This window comes from Schistocerca gregaria, chromosome 7, assembly GCF_023897955.1.
Source record: "Schistocerca gregaria isolate iqSchGreg1 chromosome 7, iqSchGreg1.2, whole genome shotgun sequence".
NCBI classification, from domain to species: Eukaryota; Metazoa; Arthropoda; class Insecta; order Orthoptera; family Acrididae; genus Schistocerca; species Schistocerca gregaria.
The window spans coordinates 324,977,212-324,999,218 of record NC_064926.1 but is presented as its reverse complement, the minus strand read 5'-3'; the positions used below and the strand labels follow the sequence as shown (position 1 = coordinate 324,999,218).

General features: G+C 42.6%; 1 protein-coding gene across 1 annotated transcript in view; it reads left to right on the top strand.

The window, feature by feature from the left end:
- LOC126282387 (ankyrin repeat and SAM domain-containing protein 1A-like) overlaps positions 1-22,007 on the top strand; it is a 790,528-nt gene that overhangs the window by 315,419 nt on the left and 453,102 nt on the right. The window contains exons 6-7 of the mRNA XM_049982044.1: positions 15,481-15,707; positions 21,186-21,444. Of these exons, the coding sequence (XP_049838001.1) occupies positions 15,481-15,707; positions 21,186-21,444 (486 nt within the window). The remainder of the gene's footprint in view (positions 1-15,480; positions 15,708-21,185; positions 21,445-22,007) is intronic.

The window sequence follows — 22,007 nt, the reverse complement described above, 5'->3', positions numbered from 1 at the left end:
AAACAAGTTACAAACCAACAAGATCAAAGCGCGTATAAGCTATACTTGCTTGAAGAGGACAGTATCAGACACCTGTACCAAAGGAGGTTTAATGAAGAACTAGCAAACTTGCAAACTAGAGACAATACAGAAGATGAATGGCAAACTCGGAAGAATACTGAATGCATAGTAGCAGGAGAAGCTATCGAAAAAAAAAAAAACGGAAAAGAAATGGCCTAAAAATGTGGACTGAGGATATAATGAAAACTGTCAAAGAGAAACAGGATGCATATATAAAATACTTAAGCAACCCCACTATTGAGAACAAACAATACTAAAAGGAGAAAAGATACAACGCTAAATGCGTAGTAAGGAAAGCATATCAGGAACAGTGAGATAGGTTTATTTATAATATCGATCATGATATCCATGGTAGACAACAAATGGCATATAAGGTTTTAAAAACTTTAAACACCACATAAAGAGAGGAGGTACAAATAAATAGTACGGAAGAACAACAGTGGATAAATCATTACAGCGAATTGTGGTATGATCATACAGCACAAAAAACTGAAATTGAACAACTAGACGAGACAGGATCAGATGAAATACAGTATGACGAATTAACATCTGCGCTAACATGACTTAAGAACAGAAAAGCAGCAGGAAAAGACGGCATTAATACTGAATTATTAAAATTTGGAGAAATGATACTAAACCAGCGACTGCTACATCTCTTCAACGAATGTTGGAAGAAGAGTATTCCCAAATACGGGAAAACAGCTAGAGTAATATCAGTTTTTTTTAAAAAAAAAGGAGATAAAAGCCTGTGCACTAATTACTGAGGAATAAGTTTACTGGACTTACCGTGCAAAGTGTATGCTAAGATTATAAATACGTAGCAGAAGCGGTACTGCATGGGGAACAAATGGGATTTAGGAAAGGATGCTCCACAATAGATGCAGTTTTTATTCTAAAGCAAATAATAGAAAATCGGAGGGAGTATAATAAAGAAACACTTACTGCTTTTTTTGGGAAATAATGAGGAATCGCAGATATCCAAAGCGTTTAGTAAATGCGATAAAAAGTTTATATCAAGACACAAATATCACTCTAGATCTCAATGGTAAAACAGCTTGAGATACCAACTAACAAAGGTGTACGACAAGGCTAGTGCATCTCTCCAACTTCGTTAAACATCTGCATTAATGAAATAATACATGTATGGAAATCAGAATTCCAGAAAGGCATCTACCTAGACAGAACATTCTTTTAAATAATTTACTATATTCTGATGGTTCAGTGATCCTAGCAGATAAGGAAGATGACCTTCAGAAGGAAATCTACGCACTAAAACAAATAAGTGCAAGATGTAACATGGAAATTTCAAAATAAAAAACAAAGGCAATGGCCTTAATGCGGAAAGAACCAATCAGAACCAAAATATTGAGAGGTCAGAAGATTTTAGAGCAAGTAAACCATTTCATTAACCTCGAATGTGAAATTACATATGGCTACAGCAGAGATATTAAAATTAAGCTTAGTAAATTCAGCCAGGTGTGCGGAAAAAGTAACAGAAACCTAAAAAACAAAACCAGGAAAGACAAATTAAGTTTTACAAAACTGTTGCAGTTCCCACAATGCTCTATGAAAGTGAGACCTGGGTGATTACCCAGAAGGAAGAAAGCCGGATTCAGGCACAATAAATGAAATTCCTTAGAGGTGCTAAAGGTTGCGCAAGAGAAGACAGGGTAAGAAATCAAGATATTAGAGGAGAACTGCAAATCTTTTGCCTCAATGATAAATTTTGAGATTACAGAAGAAAATGGAACGAACGTCTACAAAGGATGGAGAGTGAGAGACTTACCTTAAAGACAAGAAATTATAAGCACCTTGGGAGAAGGGACAGGGGAAGACCCCGACAGAGATGGGTACCGTAACAGGCCATTCCAGTCTAATAGCTGAAGAGAAGAAGATTTTGTGTTTTTTGAGCCTCGTCGGAATTTTTGTGTCACGCATTGGTAACGTTCTGCTTCCGCACAAGTTCATAGGAAATTATGCAGACATCCACGAATAGTAATACGGATAACGCTTGTTCTTTGTTTGGTGTCCGCATTTGTCCAGAAGCTTACACGAACGACATTTTCGCAGCGAAGCCTTTGAAGTTCAGCATGACGTGTTATGCACGGGTATTAAGCTTTACTTGTAGCATCAGCCAGCCAATTGCCGCAGGTACTGCCATTCGGGGAAAAAGCAATCTCGTGAGCTGTTTAACGGCAGCAGTTGACCGTGTCAGCCCAAGGTACACATTGAGGAAATGATTAACGGGATGGCTGATGGAAATTGGCTTCCCACACACCGTCACCAGCAGGAGGGTAAACGAACACGGGCAGTCACTCGACTTGCGGGCGCGCGTTAGCTACTCTTGCCGTATTCTGGGAATCAGAACATGGTTCAGGTGGACCGGGTACTTTTTATTATCCGTGCTATGACCAGTTTCAACCGTGAGTCATTTTCAGGCACATATTTTAAGCTTCACGTTTCATTTCACATGCTAATACATCGTTGGTACATGTCGACATCATATTTCTGTGCTTATGTGGCACAAAAATAAACAATAGTGAACATGACTACGGCGATTAGCCGACAGTAATAGCAAACTGCCATACCATAGTATCAATACGTCGGCTAATGGACGTAATCATGTGAAGTGTTGTTTTTATTTTTGTGCCAAATTCACACAGAAATACGATTTATACCTGCCCACATGTACCAGCGATGTGTTAGAGTGTGAAAGGAAGCGTGATGGCTAAAAATACATGCTTGAAAATGACCCACGATGGAAATTGGCCAATTGCACAGATAATAAAAAAGAATAGTCTACTTGGACCACGTTTTCTTCAACAGAACTTGTTGAGGCTGTGGACGCCCACATTCACAAAATTTTAAAACTCATGCCATATCTTTGCGCTTGCGGAGAGCCCTGGAATGTGACTGCTTCCTCCTAACAAAACACTCATGTCAGCTGATACCTGTGGTCGGGCTTCAATCTGTGTGTCTCGAATTATGTGCACGCCTAACAAAATATTTTTTTTATTTTTTATTTCTGAAGTCGGAAGCACGATAGTGGCTCTGCCCGAATCACAATACACCATTTCGTTTCGATTTTCTAAAGTGTATGACAGACTTCCAACGGGGTCTCCCAAATGTCTCTTGCAGTGGATACGTAACCCGAAATAAAATCGTTCTCTAAAAGCTCCATAACCTTGCCAATTGCCATCCAGAATGAGTTTTCTCTCTGCAGCGGAATGTATATCAAGTTGATATTTCCTGGCAGGCTTGCAAATTTTGTTCTTCGAGGACAAATTTTCTACCAGATGAAAGGTCCGGGACCTCTTAGTTTTACTGCCGCCAGTACGTCTCTTCTGCTTTCCAAACTTAAATGATAATTCATTCTGGAAACATTGCCTAGTCTATGGCTGTCATTTCTTAACAACATCCTTTCTTCCATGAGGCATGCAAGAGAACTTCTTTTATAGTTGAAATGAGAGATAGGCACTGGCGAAAGTAAAGACGTAAGGGCGATTTCGTAGTCGTATCCGGATAACTCTGTAGATAGCTCATATGCTCGCGAAAGTCAAAGGTTCAGAGCCCGATTTCTGGTCCGACTCACCGTTTCAATTTGCCAGGAAGTTTCGTAATATAAGTTGTAGCAGAAAATAACATGCTTCCTATTATTGGTTCGCACGGAATCCAGTCAGATAGCAAGGATCTCCTCTTTTATACCCTTTAGCAGGTATTGTGGGGCTGGGAGGGGGGGGGGGGGTATCTCTGTTTCTCTTAACAAGATGTTCCCTACTTCATGTCTCAGAGTTTTTCGTCGATTTTGGCTCTTAAGATGTCGACATCGGAAATAGAAGACGGTCACCATAGCAGTTACTCTTTTTTTATGAGGGTGATGGTACTCCAATTGTCAACTGTCAATTTCGTGTAGACTGATTTAAGAGGTGGTGATCTTCGTAAGAAATCGCATGATGTATGCTGTGTCTTGGTTAGTGGGCTGGTGATCACAGAGAAGGTACCTTGGGTCTGTCTCTTGTGCCTTCATTTCTGCTTCCGCAACGACTGCCCTTGTAGCATTATGGCTTGAGATAGCCTGGAAAGATTAGGTTTGTCTGATTAAGAGTTACGTGTATCAGTTTGCCAAGGGACGATGCTCCCTCCAACAAAATCGATTATCGAGTTACCCAGCAACGGAGTGCCAAGGCAGATGTCCAAAGACCAGTTTTGAAGAGGTTCTAATGTTTCTCTCGAAACTTTGATACCTGAAATTAATCATTCATTGTGTTCCATATCACTAGTAGTAGTTTCATCTCGTAGAACGTGTTCTGGCATGAAAAATTTTCCTTGCACACAATAGAGTAAGCTTGAAGTGCCCGCTGTTCATCATATGCTAAAATTAATGACATGCATTATGCACAATTTCGTGAGCAATCAGCAAAACGTTTGTTGAGCCACGCTTCACATCAAGATTTATGTGAACAGGATATAGTTGATAACAAGACAGGGATTTTCAACTAACATTCGACACAGTTTTAAAACTGCAGCCAAACGCGAAAATTACGTTCATCATATATGTGAAATTAGTGCAAACGTACGGAAGCTTTTACTAAGGTCAAAACGGTTACGTCTACGTGAGTTTTAGATTATAGTGTTGTATTGTTTTGGTGGTGGTACACTTGGATTATTAGATTATTGGATTATCACGTAGAAAAGATGATGGGCTGCGCCATATTTTTCGAATGAACGCAATGTTAGTTACGTAACTTTATTTTTTAAGCCGACTGTAAAAACTTTGACTCTCCTGATAAGATTAACAGAAGCGACGCAGTAGACACACGGACAGGGATGTTGTGTAGCATCAGTTGCCTAGCGAACAGGACGTGGAACCTGTTGTTGCTACACCTCCAGTCTGTATGCCTTACTTCCGTCACCGTGTCGTGACATGAAATTGTATTGTAGCGGTAAAGTGAGTTCACGTTATGGGGGCGGGCTGTAACTATGACATGAAGAAAAGTGCATCTTAAAATATGTTTTGTGTATTGCCACTTAGTACTTTTCTACCACGTCCGTTGAGCACACAATCCCAGAAAAGGAAGTACGAAAACAAACAGTTTGTGTTAATGCTTTCACAGTTACCGCGCAATCTCTCGTTCTAGTAGCCAACCTTAATGTTTAATTGAGACCTGTTACTGATACAACCGCACTTTTCATCAGCCAATAAGCAGTTTGTATAAACAAACTTACGGTGTAAGTTTAGAATGCTCGTTCAAGTACCATGCACATTTGGATTCTGAATGTTCACCGCTATGTCTGCACTGCAAGAAAATTTCAGTTGTCACTAAAATGTACAAATTTTCCGTAGACGTCGTCCATGATTGGTCATGAACTTATACCAAATAACCACATTCTTCAAAAACAAATATTACTCAGTCTTGACGTAAAGCTCCAGGATACGTGACTTCTCGTCACAAAAACTGACCGCTGTCTCTCGACTTACTCATGAAATTTCTCTCCCAGTCCCAAGCCTGCGAAATATCTCTTCACTGATTGGCCGATTAACACAGTAGCAAACAGCTTCGTATTTTGATTCACATAACCCGGTATTTTCCCTCTTTGAACCTGTCGTATTTCCAAAACCAGCTTCACGATGTTACAAAATAAAACCTCTCAGAAAGCAAATGAATTCAAATTGACCCCTTCTTTAATCATCTGAAGGACTGTCCTTGTACGTTCATTCTTTCTTTCTTTCTTTCACAGAATATCATTAAATTGCCATGAAAAATTATTCAAAAATAGTAATTTTCGCCACAGCGATTTCTGTAGTAAACCAATCATTACAGCAAAATTTCTTCGAATCTGTAATCCTTTTGTTACAAAATAGGTTCCGCAATCGTCTGCTCGCTATCGCTTGCACCGCTTCCTGCGCTGGAACAGAATTCCGGATGATATTTGTCGTAGAAGCAACCGAAACACAAATTTGCAGAGTAACAATCACATTTAATGGAGGCCGCCGCTTGTGGGCACACGGATTTTTCAGAACCAAGTGGCTAACTCCAGTTCATCACAGAGGTGCTTTGCCAACATGCACTCTGTACCCCGAGAAAGCGTGATGCGAGGACGGCCCATTGTAAAGTTTAGACAAATATGAAACGAGGAGTTGACATTGTAATGATAGCTGCTTCACAAATCTGATTTTCCTTCCTTTCCTAATCTCGCTCAGTCTTCTTGCAGATCGAAACTGTACGTCGGTTCATAAGGGGTGCTTCCGCCTCAGTTTTTTGGAAATTTGTGGTAAGGTCTTATGGGACCAAACTGCTGAGAACCACACACACACACACACACACACACACACACACACACACACACACACACACACACACACACACACACGCCCGAGGGGGGACGAACCTCCGCCGGGGGGAGCCCAGGGGGAGCCGCGTGGAACGTGACAAGGTGCCCCAGACCGCTGCGGCCGATGGCAAATTGGTAAGTGCGCCACCTGCGAAATATAGAGAAATGGGTTCAGTCTCTGCTCACCACACGTGCTACAGATATTCCGCATAATTGCTTTGTCATCTGTACAATCCACTACATATGATGCTCCAGGAGTGGTTCACTTCTTCGGTATAAACGGCTTATAGTTCTAAACCGATCAGTACTTTGCTTATAAGTAGTAAATATAAGTTATGTTGTCAAAGTTTCTTGCCTGAACGATTTTCGTGGGAACCCTGTATGTAATGTTCTTCAAGTGACAACGTCCTACGCTGTTCCGTTCTATTGCACGCTGAAAACCACTGACTGAATCCGTAGTGGCTCAAAGAACGCAGACTTACGTTGCCTCTGTTAACTTGAATATAATTCTGTTTTGTGTATCACCGATACATACTGAAGGAAAATAGACTAGCAGGAAAGCATTGCTCGTGTAGCGAGTGCCGGTTCGTTGCGCCTGTTAGTCAGGCCTATGCTGTTTTAGAACTTTAAGTTGTTACTTGAAACTGAAAAGGCCCACCACATATAGCCGATTCACACTTTTACTGTTAACTCCAAGTATTCACTGTAAACATCTTTTGCTGCTTGAGCAGTTGTAAGTCAGTCTATCAGGTGCTGATATGCCTTTGTGGATTTATAGCATTAAGCTATCTGCACAGGTGGCATTAGATGTTGAGTGAGTAGAGCAAGATTAACCGACGAACACGACGATTCTCGCATTTGTTCAGTTAGGTTAAAATGGGAATGGGGAGACAGTGTATTATCATGTCATAGTCTTTTAATAAACTGCTGGACGACATAATCATCCCCATGGAAGACAATCGTCGCATACGAGTGAACGTGCCCTCAGAATATGAACCTGTAACCAAGTCGATCACAAGCGTGGCCTGCATGTCCTGATGGTCCAAAAGAAAGCTACCATGGGGCCCAGAACTTACAACTGTTTTAACGGCCGGCCGCGGTGGTCTCGCGGTTCTAGGCGCGCAGTCCGGAACCGTGAGACTGCTACGGTCGCAGGTTCGAATCCTGCCTCGGGCATGGCTGTGTGTGATGTCCTTAGGTTAGTTAGGTTTAAGTAGTTCTAAGTTCTAGGGGACTGATGACCACAGCAGTTGAGTCCCATAGTGCTCAGAGCCATTTGAACCTTTTTTTTTTGTTTTGTTTTAACGGTGATACTATTAATCCACGAGTGATTTTCGTAGGTCAGAGAGTTAAGGGATCTAAACTTATTGCTAACTTTTTCTCTGTATATTATCCTTTATTTGCAGTTCAACTAAATTGTTTGTTATACCGATGACGGCAGCGTGCGAAATTTAATTAGCGTGTTGGTCCCACTTAGGGCCTTATTTCAACGCTTTACACGTAGGCCGTGAGGTAAGCACTGTAGACGTCACACCTCGGAGGTGGTCATAACTATCTTAGTCAAAAGTTGATGCACAGGATGTCGCAACCTGTTGGATAAAAATTATGCAGATCATAGACGATCCGTTTTGAGAGAAGGAACCAGAAGTCCTACTCGTACATAAGTATTTCAGGCAGGACAAGGACTTGAATGAGCTTTGCTTGTGAGGTATGTGTTTGTAAACTGTTTGTTTTACAGCGATCAACATCTTCTGTATCAACGTTGGTGGGACTACTTTGAGAAACATACATAGTCGTTTGTCCTGCGCCAAAGGTTGAGTTTACCACTGTATACAATTCATGACTGGTCGTCGAAGACGGAGCATTACTGGTTAAAGAGCGTTCCAGTCTTACCTCTAACGTATGGAGCATCATCATGCAGTGTGTGAAAGCTGATCTGATTACAGAGAAACGTTTCACCGCAGTCCATATCGCAATTGGAAGAAATTTATCGCTGGGGATAGTAAGTTGCGAGAAACAGCGTCATTCAAGACAAAAAATGTTGCCAGTGTACTCAACCACCAGAACTGTAAGCAAAGCAGAATTTTAGGAGATGACAGTGTGCGCTGTCGGAGAAGGTTCACCAATGATCATCCGTAAACTTGCCTGTGAAATTCGTCTTTTAAAGAATGCAGTGTGGAAAGGAGGGTGGATGAGCAATCTCACACATGTCATAATGTGTGCAAACGATGTGGCCAGATGCTTTGAACTAAATTTGTCTTCTGTCAATGGATTATGTTGTAATGAATACGTTGCGTCTGGCTATTGTCACTTTGGACAGTTGCTGTGAGCTTCTGTTCCTGCTATAAGAGCTAAAATCTCCATTTCAATAAAAACCTATTTATTTACGACTTTCAGTTTATCTCAAAGCACACAGTCTAGAATCATCTACTATCTATGTAATTATAATCCTAAAGATTTGGGACATCTGCTAGAGAAGCCCCACCACTCTGAATCAGATGATTCAGTGTTCCGAAAACAACAGTAAAAGTTGCATCGAATGTCTGCTCTTATTTTAAAGAGAGATGACCAACTCCCAGTTTTGGACAGAAAGAATAGTTAGAGACTGCCAGATTGGTGCACCTACTACATCGTTGTTGCAACTTTTCTTTTGTATTCAAAAAGGTGATCATGTGTTATTTAGAATCAAACCAGCTCTCGCAATATGTTCCACTTCTTTAATACGAGGGCTATCCACAAAGTACATTACGTTTTGGAATTAAAAATATATAAAGTATTGGAATTTTTTTATTATATACAGATGAAAGCCACACTTAAATACTACTTCTCTGCATAGTTGCCATTTAAATTTAGGCACTTATCGTAGCGATGGACGAGCTTGGAAATTCCTTCGTCGTAAAATTCGGCCGCGTGCGCCTTCAACCACGTGGTTACCTCTTCTTAAAACTGTGCGTCGTCATCAAAACGCTGCATAGCCAATCACTTTTTCATTGCTGGGAATAAGTGGAAGTCGCTCGGCGCCAGGTCGGGACTGTACGGCGGATGAGGAAACCCACTTAAAAGATTCGAGAACTTCACGAGTGGCATTTGCCGTGTGGGCCCGGGCGTTGTCGTGAATCAGCAAGATCTTTGAGCCCAACTTTCCCCTGCATTTGTTTTGTATTGCTCTTCTGAGGTTGTGCAGAGTTTGGCAATACATTTGAGAGTTTATTGTAGTGCCTCTTTCCAGGAAATCCACAAAAATCACACCTATTCTGTCCCAAAAGAGGTACGACGAAGGAATTTCCAAGCTCGTCCATCGCTACGATAAGTGCCTTAATTTAATGGCAACTATGTAGAAAAGTAGTATTTAAGTGTGGCTTTCATATGTATATAATTAAAAAAGAATTCCAATACTTTGTTTATTTGTAATTCCAAAACGTAATGTACTTTGTTCATAGCCCTCGTATAATCAAAGTGACGCCCCGTCACGTATATCTTCAGGTTGAGATACAGCTGAAGCGACCAGGTCAAGGGAACAGGAAAGATGGTTGCCTAACCGAAGACAGAGTTTTCAAGGATTTTCAATTTTTCAGACTCGACTTGAGGTTTGTGGGGAAAATACATTGTCGTTGAATAAAAGTATAGCTTTCATCAATTTTCCACTGCCTTTCATATTAATTATTTCTTTGAGGTGGTCGAGGAGCATGGGATAATGGTCACCTATTATGCTACAGCCCCAACGTAGTCCACCAACAGCGTAATGTCATCATCATAAAAAAAACAGTTGCCATTAATTGTTGGACTGATTTATGGACGCGGGATTTCTTCAGGCACGGAGACACTTTGTGGTGCCATTCCTTGTACTGCTCCGTGGACACCAGATCATTAATGTGGAGTCAGGTTTCATCCTCAGCCTTACAAGCATGAAGTCCTTGTAGCATCAAAAGGAGTTAAAACAGTTCTTCATGTTTCAACTGTTGCATTCATCTCTTCACTGTACAGCATTCCCACACTCATTTCGTTTAATACTGAAATCAGCACGCCCGTGGATTGTGTCCATTATCGCGGCTATCTTTTTGGAAGATATTCGCTGGCCAAAAGTCAGTTTACCGACGTCATCGCTTCTTGACGGGGCTGCTTACGTTGCTGGCCGCCCGTTTCTGGATTCATCTCCAACAGTGAAGCACGCACTCTTAAAACTAGCCGGCCGTTGTGACCGAGCGGTTCTAGGCAGTTCAGTCCGGAACCGCGCTGCTGCTGCGGTCGCAGGTTCGAATCTTGCCTCCGGCATGGATGTGTGTAATGTCCTTAGGTTAGTTAGGTTTAAGTAGTTCGCAGTTCTAGGGGACTGATGACCTCAGATGTTAAGTCCCATGGTGCTTAGAGCCAACGGAACCATTTTCTTAAAACTAGACACCCAGGTTTTGACAGGTTTTCCCCGGGTATTCGTAATGGAACGAAATCGATAGATGTGTGTGCTGTTTTGAGAGTATCCCTATGGTGTGCTACAAGATCATTATTGCTCACAATGTATGTAAATGATGCATGAGGTTGTTCCAGACGATGCTGTTGTTTAGGAGGAGGCTCCAGCGCCGGATGACTGTAGCTGTTAACTCTACACGTAAATAAATGTAAAATATTGTATAAACAGGCGACGAGTACCATTACTGTTCACTTACGTTATTGGCGAAGGAGTAACAATCCAGAGCAATGTGAAGCGGAATGACAATATCAAACTAACTAGGGTTTGCCTCGGTAGCTTCGCTGTCAGCGTGGCGGATTGCCAAGCGGAGTGGCCTGATGGGCGACTTGGTGATGTGCTTTCCTTGCGTTCATATCGTTATAATTGACATTCTATTATTGAGTTGGATGAATAGGCACGTTCCGAAAGCCAGTAAATGAAACGAAGAGCGTCACGTGTCGTCTGGCGATCGTTCAGTAAGCGCAAGAACGTTTCGGAAATGTGCAACAAAATCGAGTGGCAGTTACAAGAGACGGTTAGTGGATTACGACGTGGTTTAGTGATGAAATTCCGAGAGCGTACGTCCTAAGAAGAGTCGGGCAACAGATTACTTCCTCCAGTATGCATATTGCGAAATGACGACGACGACAAAATCAGAAAAATTAGCTCATACGGAATTTTATTGGCAGTTATTCTTTCCATGCATCATTCTAGAATAGTACAGAGGAGGAGGGGGAAAATGATAAAGGTACCAGAAGTAAGATCGCTACTCCTCGTAAGGTGACTCGAAGACTACAGCTCTAGATCTGGAGGTAGTTTTCGTGGTCTCTCAGTGTGTATGTTCTTGCAAAACGGTTTATTCCCGTACAGTGTCATAAAAAGTTCATGTTGTTTTCTGCTTTAGGTGCCGAAACGTGTTCGAATACGTAGAAGAAGATATGCATAGTGTTTTTCAGAAGGCAGAGTTCCAAAACATTAATTTAATTCTCTAACACGGGAAACAAACGTCAACAGGAGCTTCCAACGCCTGCAAGATGATTATTCTCTCGGGTTACTCTCATCACTTCTGTTGTCTAAATTTTACGACCCCTCAAATTGTAACCATCACTTTGATGTTTGACCGCATGTGCTTGAATGTTTCGGCCTTATTGGGAGAATGGTCATTCATCCGCTGTTTGAGCTGTTCATTAGATGTAGTGTTCACGTACTGCATCCCCAACTCACCGTCAGTCACTGTTATGTTCAGAAATTCCTTTTTTTTCTTAATGTAATGCTGAAGGAATGTGAAGGCGGAACTCAATCTTTTTGGTTTTTTTGAACACAGATTAGACATTTTGATATCCACCATGTATAGAATTTATGTCTCTTTGTGACAGTGTTAAAAAGGCTTGTCCTTGAAATCTTGAACATTTTCATGAAGTTCGGAAATCGTGAACATAACTCTCCGACGCACAATTTTGTCAGCATGTTGTACATATTCATCAGTCACATTTGAATGTCTTCCTCGGCCACTCTCATTACGCACATTTGTGTGACTAGCCTTGAATTTTGCGCATTACTCCCTCGCAGCACCATCATTCATAGCCCCATCCGTAAACACACGATGCAATCGACTTTGAATGTCGGCGGAATTGACTCCTGCTTGCAGTAGGCGATTGACACATGTATCTTGTAACTGGCGAGAGAGACAATTAATTTGTTCATTTCATTCGCTTGCTGCTTAAGCAGTGATATATATAACTTCCTAAGTCCGACCCACCACCTTCTACACACTACAGTAACAGAAATTCTTTTATGTATAAAAGAAGTTGTTAAGAAGAAATTTCGTCAGTTTGTTTCCAAATTTTACTTTACTTTTCTGTCTTCCCGATTTTATGTCACTGGGTGAGTAATCAAAAAATTTTGTTGCGGCATAGTGCATCGTTTTTGTGCTAAAGACAGTCTTACTGTGGAGTAATAAATGACATTTTTCCTTGTGGTATTGTGATTATGTGAAGCAGTGTTTCTTTTGAACTCTAATGGATTATTTACAACAAACTTTCCGAGGGAGTAAATATACTGTGAAGCAGTAGTCACAATGGCCAACTCCGTAAACGTATGTGTACAAGTTGATCGTAGGTGCACCACATTTTATTCTCACAGCACGTTTTTGCGCCATGAAAACTTTCTTTCTTAATGATGTTTACCTCAGAGCATTATTCCATATCATATTACTGAACGAAACTATGCAAAATACGTCGACCTACTGATTTGTATCCCCTCAAGATTTGCAGTGGCTCTAAGTGCAAATGTGGCTGAACTGTGTGTTTTTAGGAGTTCCAAAATGTGTTTTTTCCAGTTTAAATTGTCATCAGTGTTGTTATTTCATGATTGTGAAGTCTGTTGAGTGAACATGTTAATGGTATTCTCAGTAGAGCAACCTTATAAAACCCAGACTGTGATTTGCTAAGGATATTATTGTCGCTAAGGCAAGATACTGTTACAGAATATATAAGCTTCTCAAAAATTTTGGAAAATGACATCAGCAGTGATACTGGTCGGTAGTTACTGATATCTTTCTTATCACCTGATTAAGGCAATGTCACGTTCAAAGTGTCTTTTTTTGTTTTCAACTGGGCAAGAAGCAACATGAAGGTTAATAGAATCTGTAATAGGCAGTCGCAGATAATCTATGTGTAGAAGTATGAAACCGGAATGGCGCTAGCCGTCAGTGTAGGGCCCATGAGACCGCGTCTGCAGCGCCATCTTCTTCCTGTAACGACTTTTTAAACCCGTAAACATGTCGAGTTTTGTGCCTACGAACTACGATTTGCGGACAACATTGGTTTTCTGTTATCATTTGAAGAAAGATGCTGCAGAATCGCATCGAAGGCTTGTAGGAGCTCTCGGCGAACATGCTCTTTGGAAATCACAGTGTTTCGGGTGGTTCAAAAAATTCAAAAGAGGTGATTTTTACGTGAGAAACGTGGAGCGCGGGAAACCCTGAAAAAGTTCGAAGGGAACGAAATGCAGGCGTTATTGGATGAAGATGACACTCAAACTCAACAGGAACTCACGGAACATTTGAATGTGACGCAGAAAGCAATTTCTCTTCGGTTGAAAGAGGGAAAATGGGTACCGCGTGAACTGAGTTAAAGGCGGCAAGGAAATCGAACGACAAGTTGTGAAATGCTGCTCGTCAGATATAAAAGAAAGCCATTTCTCCATCGAATAGTGACAGGTGATGAAAAATGAATATATTTTGAGAATCCTACGCGTCGGATATCATGGGTGGTTCGAGGCAAACCATCGACATCCACTGCCGGATCAAATCGCTTTGGAAGGAAGACAGTGTTCTGTGTTCGGTGTCATCTATTATGAGCTGCTAATACCTGGTGAACCCTTTAAAACTGATGATCGCTACCAACATCGAATGATCGATTTAAATCGAGCATTACGTGAAAATTGACCGGAATATAACGCAACACAATCATATTTTTCCGTGACAAACTTCTCAAAAATTTTGGAAAATGACGTCAGCAGTGACACTGGTCGGTAGTTACTGACATCCGTCTTATCACGTGACTGAGGTAATGTCACATTCAAAGTGAACTTTTTTTTTCAACTGGGCAAGAAGGAAATGAAGGTTAATAGCATTTGTTCATTTGTAATACGCAATCGGAGATAATCTGTGTATAGAAGTATGAAACCATAATTTCTCTGTAGATGGTGCTAGCTGTCAGTGTAGGACCCGTGAGACCGCGTCTGCAGCGCCATCTGCTTCCTGTAACGACTTTTTAAACCCGTAAACATTTAAAGTTTTGCGCCTACGAACTACGACGCACACAGCAAAACGGTCAGGGAAACGGTCGAGGCGTTCAGTTGAGAAATACTGAGGTATGCGACTTACTCTCCAGACGTGGCTCCGTCCGATTATCATGCTGTCGCTGAACAACGCTTCACATGGTATGAAAATGTACGAAAATGGCTCGCTAACTGGCTCGCTTTAAAAGAGGAACCTTTTTTTTCTTGGTATCCATAGACTGCTGAATAGGCGGGAGAAATGTAGAAACAGCAATGGAGATCAGAATGAGATCTTCACTCTGCAGCGGAGTGTGCGCTGATATGAAACTTCTTGACAGATTAAACTTTTACGGGCAAGTGCTCTACCAACTGAGCTACCCAACCACGACTCACGAAGATTCGCAGAAGAGCTTCTTTAAAGTTTGGAAGGTAGGAGACGAGGTACTGGCAGAAGTAAAGCTGTGAGTCTCGGTCCGGCACACAGTTTTAATCTGTCAGGAAGTTTCAGCAATGGAGATCATTTTGAATGAAATATTGTTTATCAGTTTGAAACAATAGACGTGTAATTATTGCAGGCAAATTCCGGTTTCATACCTCTACAGCTGGTATATATTTGCACTGGTTACATAGCAAGATACTATGTACTTGTATTCCTTTTTTCAGTTTTGACTCGAAGGGGTCAAAGCCAGGAACTTTTGAACCCCTGTTTTTGAGTAAGTTTTTTGTAGTCTTAGGGAGACGACAAAAGTGCAATTGCTGCCGCTTTACGTCGGAGGCGCGGTGGTAGCCGCTTGTAGATGCGAGCTGCTGCTGCTGGAATTGTGCTGTAGCGAGGCCGCGGGTGCCGGTGTGGTGTGCAGGGCGGTGGTGGGCGTGCTGCTGGCGGCGGGCATGGCGGTGAACGCGCGCACCGCGGCGGGCACGGCGCTGCACGAGGCCGCCATGTACGGCAAGCTGGAGGTGGTGCGCGCACTGCTCGCCGCCGGCGTCGACGTGTGCGCCCGCGACCAGCGCCGACACACCGTCATGGAGCTGCTGGGACAGTTCCCCGCGCACGTCACGCACGACATCGCCGCCATCATCAGCCGTGAGTGTCTCTGTATGGGTGTGTGTTTTTTTTAATTTCCCAGGTGCGGATCCAACGGAGGGGTGGAGGGAGGGGGGGCGGTTCAGGGGGTTCATGACCCCTCCACCATACATCATTTTAGTAGAAGCATTTGTATGTTTCAATTACTAAAATATTCAGAGCTGTTATGTCATGGTCGAGGGGATTCACTTTTAAACCCGACGTTTCGTTCCCACCTGCGGAGGACATTTCGCTAGCGACCCATGGTGTGAAACGGACATTCATCAAAGCTACGATCCCCGTTGAAAATGTCCTCCGCAGATGGGGAAGGAACGTCGTGTTTTAAAGTGATTCCATTCGGCCACGGTATAATAGCCCGAAATATTTTATTAATTGTGACAACTCCGGACATGGAAGCTTACATTTTACATGTATATGTCTACATTTTACATGTATATGTCTACATTTTACATGTATATGTCTACATTTTACATGTATATGTTTACATTTTACATGTATATGTTTACATTTTACATTTGTATGTTTATATACGCTATATGTGATAAAGTATTCGGACACCTGTTAGTGGACATGTATATGGAATGTGTCCACCCTTCACCTTGGTGCAGGCTTGAACCCTGCAGGGAACGCTTTTAATGACGTGTCTGAATGTCTGTGGTGGAATAGCAAGCTCATTCTTCCTGAAGACCCGACAGCCGAAAACAGAGAAGGTAGTGTTGTTGAACGTGTAAGTGTGGAGCGAAGACGACATTCTAACTCATCTCAAAGGTTTTCCATTAGAATCAAGTCGGGAATCTTAAGAGGGCAGTCTATTTCAGGAATGTTGTTGTCCGCAAACCATTACATCACAGAGGCTCCTTTATGGCTGGGTAAATTGTCATGATGATACAATCATTCATCGTAGCCGCACAGTTCGTCTAATGTATGCGGTACAGAATGGTGCTAAACATGTTCATACCTATCCGCACTGAAAACACCCCTGTCTCGTTCCTATTTTGCTGCCGACACTGCACATGATGACAGGTAACGTTCTTCAAGTATGTGTCATAAGCAAACCCTTCAGTCGGGTATAGCGTGATTCGTGCCTCCAAATCACTCATTTCAGTCATCCACTGCCCATCAGCAGGCGTTGCATTTCTCCACCAGCGCGGTTGACAACTGCCTGATGGTCGTAGCTACCTGTTTGTTGCTATGGTCTTCAGTCCTGAGACTGGTTTGATGCAGCTCTCCATGCTACTCTATCCTGTGCAAGCTGCTTCATCTCCCAGTACCCACTGCAACCTACATCCTTCTGAATCTGCGTAGTGTAGTCATCTCTTGGTCTCCCTCTACGATTTTTACCCTCCACGCTGCCCTCCAATACTACATTGGTGATCCCTTTATGCCTCAGAACATGTCCTACCAACCGATCCCTTCTTCTGGTCAAGTTACGCCACAAACTTCTCCCCAATCCTATTCAATACTTCCTCATTAGTTATGTGATCTACCCATCTAATCTTCAGCATTATTCTGTAGCACCACATTTCGAAAGCTTCTATTCTCTTCTTGTCCAAACTATTTATCGTCCATGTTACACTTCCACACATAGACTCCATACAAATACTTTCAGAAATGACTTTCTGACACTTAAATCTATACTCGATGTTAACAAATTTCTCTTCTTCAGAAACGCTTTCCTTGCCATTACCACTCTACATTTGATATCCTCTCTACTTCGACCATCAGTTATTTTGCTCCCCAAATAGCAAAACTCCTTTACTACTTTAAGTGTCTCATTTCCTAATCTAATTCCCTCAGCATCACCCGACTTAATTCGACTACATTCCATTATCCTCGTTTTGCTTTTGTTCATGTTCATCTTACATCCTCCTTTCAAGACACTGTCCATTCCGTTCAACTGCTCTTCCAAGTTCTTTGCTGTCTCTGACAGAATTACAATGTCATCGGCGAACCTCAAAGTTTTTATTTCTTCTCCATGGATTTTAATACGTACTCCGAATTTTTCTTTTGTTTCCTTTACTGCTTGCTCAATATGCAGATTGAATAACATCGGGGAGAGGCTACAACCCTGTCTCGCTCCCTTCCCGACCACTGCTTCCCTTTCAAACCCCTCGACTCTTATAACTGCCATCTGGTTTCTGTACAAATTGTAAATAGCTTTTCGCTCCCTGTATTTTACCCCTGCCACCTTCAGAATTTGAAAGAGAGTATTCCAGTTAACGTTGTCAAAAGCTTTCTCTAAGTCTACAAATGCTAGAAACGTAGGTTTGCCCTTCCTTAATCTAGCTTCTAAGATAAGTCGTAGGGTCAATATTGCCTCACGTGTTCCAACATTTTTACGGAATCCAAACTGATCTTCCCCGAGGTCGGATTCTACTAGTTTTTCCATTCGTCTGTAAAGAATTCGTGTTAGTATTTTGCAGCTGTGACTTATTAAACTGATAGTTGGGTAATTTTCACATCTGTCAACACCTGCTTTCTTTGGAATTGGAATTATTGTATTCTTCTTGAAGTCTGAGGGTATTTCGCCTGTTTGATACATCTTGCTCACCAGATGGTAGAGTTTTGTCAGGAGTGGCTCCCCCAAGGGCGTCAGTAGTTCCAATGGAATGTTGTCTACTCCTGGGGCCATGTTTCGACTCAGGTCTTTCAGTGCTGTCAAACTCTTCACGCAATATCATATCTCCCATTTTCATTACATCCTCTTCCATTTCCATAATATTGTCCTCAAGTACATCGCCCTTGTATAGACCCTCTATATAGTACTTCCACCTTTCTGCTTTCCCTTCTTTCCTTAGAACTGGGTTTCCATCTGACCTCTTGATGTTCATGCAAGTGGTTCTCTTTTCTCCAAAGGTCTCTCTAATTTTCCTGTAGGCAGTATCTATCTTACCCCTCATGAGATAAGCCTCTACATCCTTACATTTGTCCTCTAGCCATCCCTGCTTAGCCATTTTGCACTTCCTGTCGATCTAATTTTTGAGACTTTGTATTCCTTTTTGCCTGCTTCATTTACTGCATTTTTATATTTTCTCCTTTCATCAATTAAATTCAATATTTCTTCTGTTACCCAAGGATTTCTAGCAGCCCTCGTCTTTTTACCTACTTGATCCTCTGCTGCCTTCACTACTTCATCCCTCAAAGCTACCCATTCTTCTTCTACTGTATTTCTTTCCCCCATTCGTGTCAATTGCTCCCTTATGCTCTCCGTGAAACTCTGTACAACCTCTGGTTCTTTCAGTTTATCCAGGTCCCATCTCCTTAAATTTCCATAAAAAATGAAGGCTAGGCCGAATGCATCCCTGAAAAGACTGTCATGGAGAAGGACTAGACCCTCACAGTAACGTTCAACACTGAGTATATCGTGTACAAAACATTTTGAGTTCAGTAGGCCCATGCAACATTTTGGCTCTCTACATCATAACACCTGGACTACTAAAACTATCGTGTTCGACAGTGCAGGTCCTACCGCCATATGGCGAGAGAGGGGATCACTTAATGCACCGGGGGGCATGGTCGAACATGATCCTTGTGCACTGGAACGCCCTACTACAGGAGCTGCTTACCAGCTTTGTGGCTAGCATGCAAGTACGTTGCAGAGGATGTACTGCTTCCGTATTAAGAACAATGTCCCGTTTTCTGTAATGTTTATGGGACTAGCATGAATCGCTGTGGTATCATTGTAAATATTGTCTTTGATTACGATAATGATCGTTATCATGTCACTACGAGACATATTTTGGACTGCTGGCCCCAGAAAACGAAAATTATTGTCTTTGAGTAAAAGTGTCATTTTTGTTTGTCTCATTGCGTATTTCTTTCATTTACCTTCTGTGTTATACTGTAGCTGTCCTTTCTATGTATGGCCAAATTTCATCGCGTTGTATTACTTGGTAGTGACCCAAAATTACTTTCATCCTAAAATTTTGTCCACCAGTATATCAAGTTCCTTAAGTAAATTGCGTGACATATATCGTTCTCAGATTCTCGGAAGAATGGCTTTCAAACGTTATATTTCTTGGATGTAATGATAAAGCAATATACTAAGAACTTACGTAAATGTACGTTAAAATTGAATATAACCGTAAATTACATTTGTTGGGTGGTGGAGAGAGACGACAACAGAACCGAAATATGGGTCCATGGCTGTAATAGTTCTTCAAACATCTTAAGTGTCCCCTCATACTCTACACTCCTGTTGATTTCGTACTTCATTCCCCACTACCTTCCTGCCATAATAAACCTTAACCGACTGTCACCCCTGATAGTGTATGATTTGTTACACTTTTCCACTGTTGCTCCAGATCCGAGGAGGACGCAGATCTGTTCGGCGGGAGAGGGGGGGGGGGGGGTGGTGAGCTTGGGTGGTGCGACTTGGCGCATCTCGTCGTGTTGTACGGCCCTCCGTGAACCATTCAGCACACACCCGTTGCGCTGTCGAAACCCGTCGTCTCACACGAGCAGCAATTTCCCGGATGGATGCATCACATTCTCTGATGCCAATAATGCACTCTTTTTCAAAGTCACTAATTTGATGGTAAGCTTTGCGAATACGTCTGCGAGGCATCCTGCACGTCTGCTAAAGCAAATAGATTCATTACCTTCGGTTTGTAGCGACAACGACAGCCGCAGGCACATTTTACCGATAGATGGTTCAAATGCTAATCATTTTTGCAGAATTACTTTTGAATACATTGTGGGAGCAGACAGTGATCAATGTTAATACTAACAGTTGCTATTAAAATCAATCTTGATCACAAATTTATTTATTTTGGTAACCGATTTCGACCACGCCTGTGGTCATCTTCAGACCAAAATGCTGTAGGAGCAGGAGCCTCCTTCTGGTGGTAAATCACTGTTGTGAGAAGCGATTTACCACCAGAAGGAGGCTCCTGCTCCTACAGCATTTTGGTCTGAAGATGACCACAGGCGTGGTCGAAATCGGTTACCAAAATAAATAAATTTGTGATCAAGACTGATTTTAATAGTACCTATTTCTGCAGAACATACTAATGTACATGTCCTGTGAATACGAACATCCTATCTTTAGTCGTTCAAAGTGTTCTGTATATTCCGAACATGAGTGCAGTTTCGTTTGATTAAAGCATCTATGCCTGGGTTTCATGCAGGATCCCACGTTTCGTTCGATGCTGAAATGCTGTTCCAGTACAGTTGGAGAGCCTCTGCAATTGTATTAGAGGTTAGGGGGAATATAGTGTGGGCCGAGTTATGAATGGGAATTTCTATTGAGAAGGGAGGTGTACTAGGTTAGTCCATGCAGGTGGGAAAAGCCGCTGTGCCAGGGCAACGTAGTGGTTAGCGCATCTGCCAAGTGACCAGGAGACCCGGGTTCGGAACCCTGTCTCGGCAGAAACTTTCATTAGTCATTTCAGAATCTACTTCTGTACGCTGCTGAGCAGCGTCATGTTTTCCCCTAACGCGGCGTGACTCCGCTTGTGTGCTGTTTTTGTGCGCCAGGACACCGCGAAACCGGGGGCGGCAGATCGGGCAGCGACGACCTGCCGCCCATCCCTGTGCCGGACACGTCGCTGGGCAGTCCCTACGAGAACGTGCGCACGCCGGGCCGCGGAGGAGGCGGCGGTGGGGGCGGTCTGCGGGGGCAGTCGCCCGCCTCCTCTCCCGGCACGTCGCCCACGCACTGGCACTACTACCGCGACGCCGACGGCGCGCCCCCGGAGCGCGAGCGCCGCGTCTCCGGCCTGTCCAGCGCCTCCGCGTGAGTATAGCTGATCAGCCCGAGCTTGGGTGTGGGAGTCGTTCCTACTCCCTGACACGCTTGCTTGCTTGCTTGCTTGCTTGCTTACACTGCTGGCCATTATTATTGCAACTCCAAGAACGTAACGAAATATTTATTGTGCGTTTACAGTGTAGCAGGGAGAATACACGATAAAATTTGTTGATGATCATGAGGTTTACAGGTTTAGTTCAAAGAGCTGCCGCACGTGGTACATATAGGTACGTCATTCACCGCCAGAGTTTATCACTCGTTTTGGCTTACAGTTGGTGCCATGTCAATCTATCGCCAACATACGATTAGATATATTGAGTAGTGAGAGTGCTGGAGAACGTGCTGACCATGGCAAGAAATCCAACACCCTCTGTATCGACGTAGGTCAGGACAGTAGGGGCAACAAGCACTCTTGCCTTATCTTGTTGAAATATAATGTCACTGATATATCGATGATATATCGGTCTGAACACATCAGAAGCGTAATGGCTACTGTCCAATTAACCGGCTTCGTGAACCGGAGGTGATGGTGTTGCCCACTCATTGCCAAC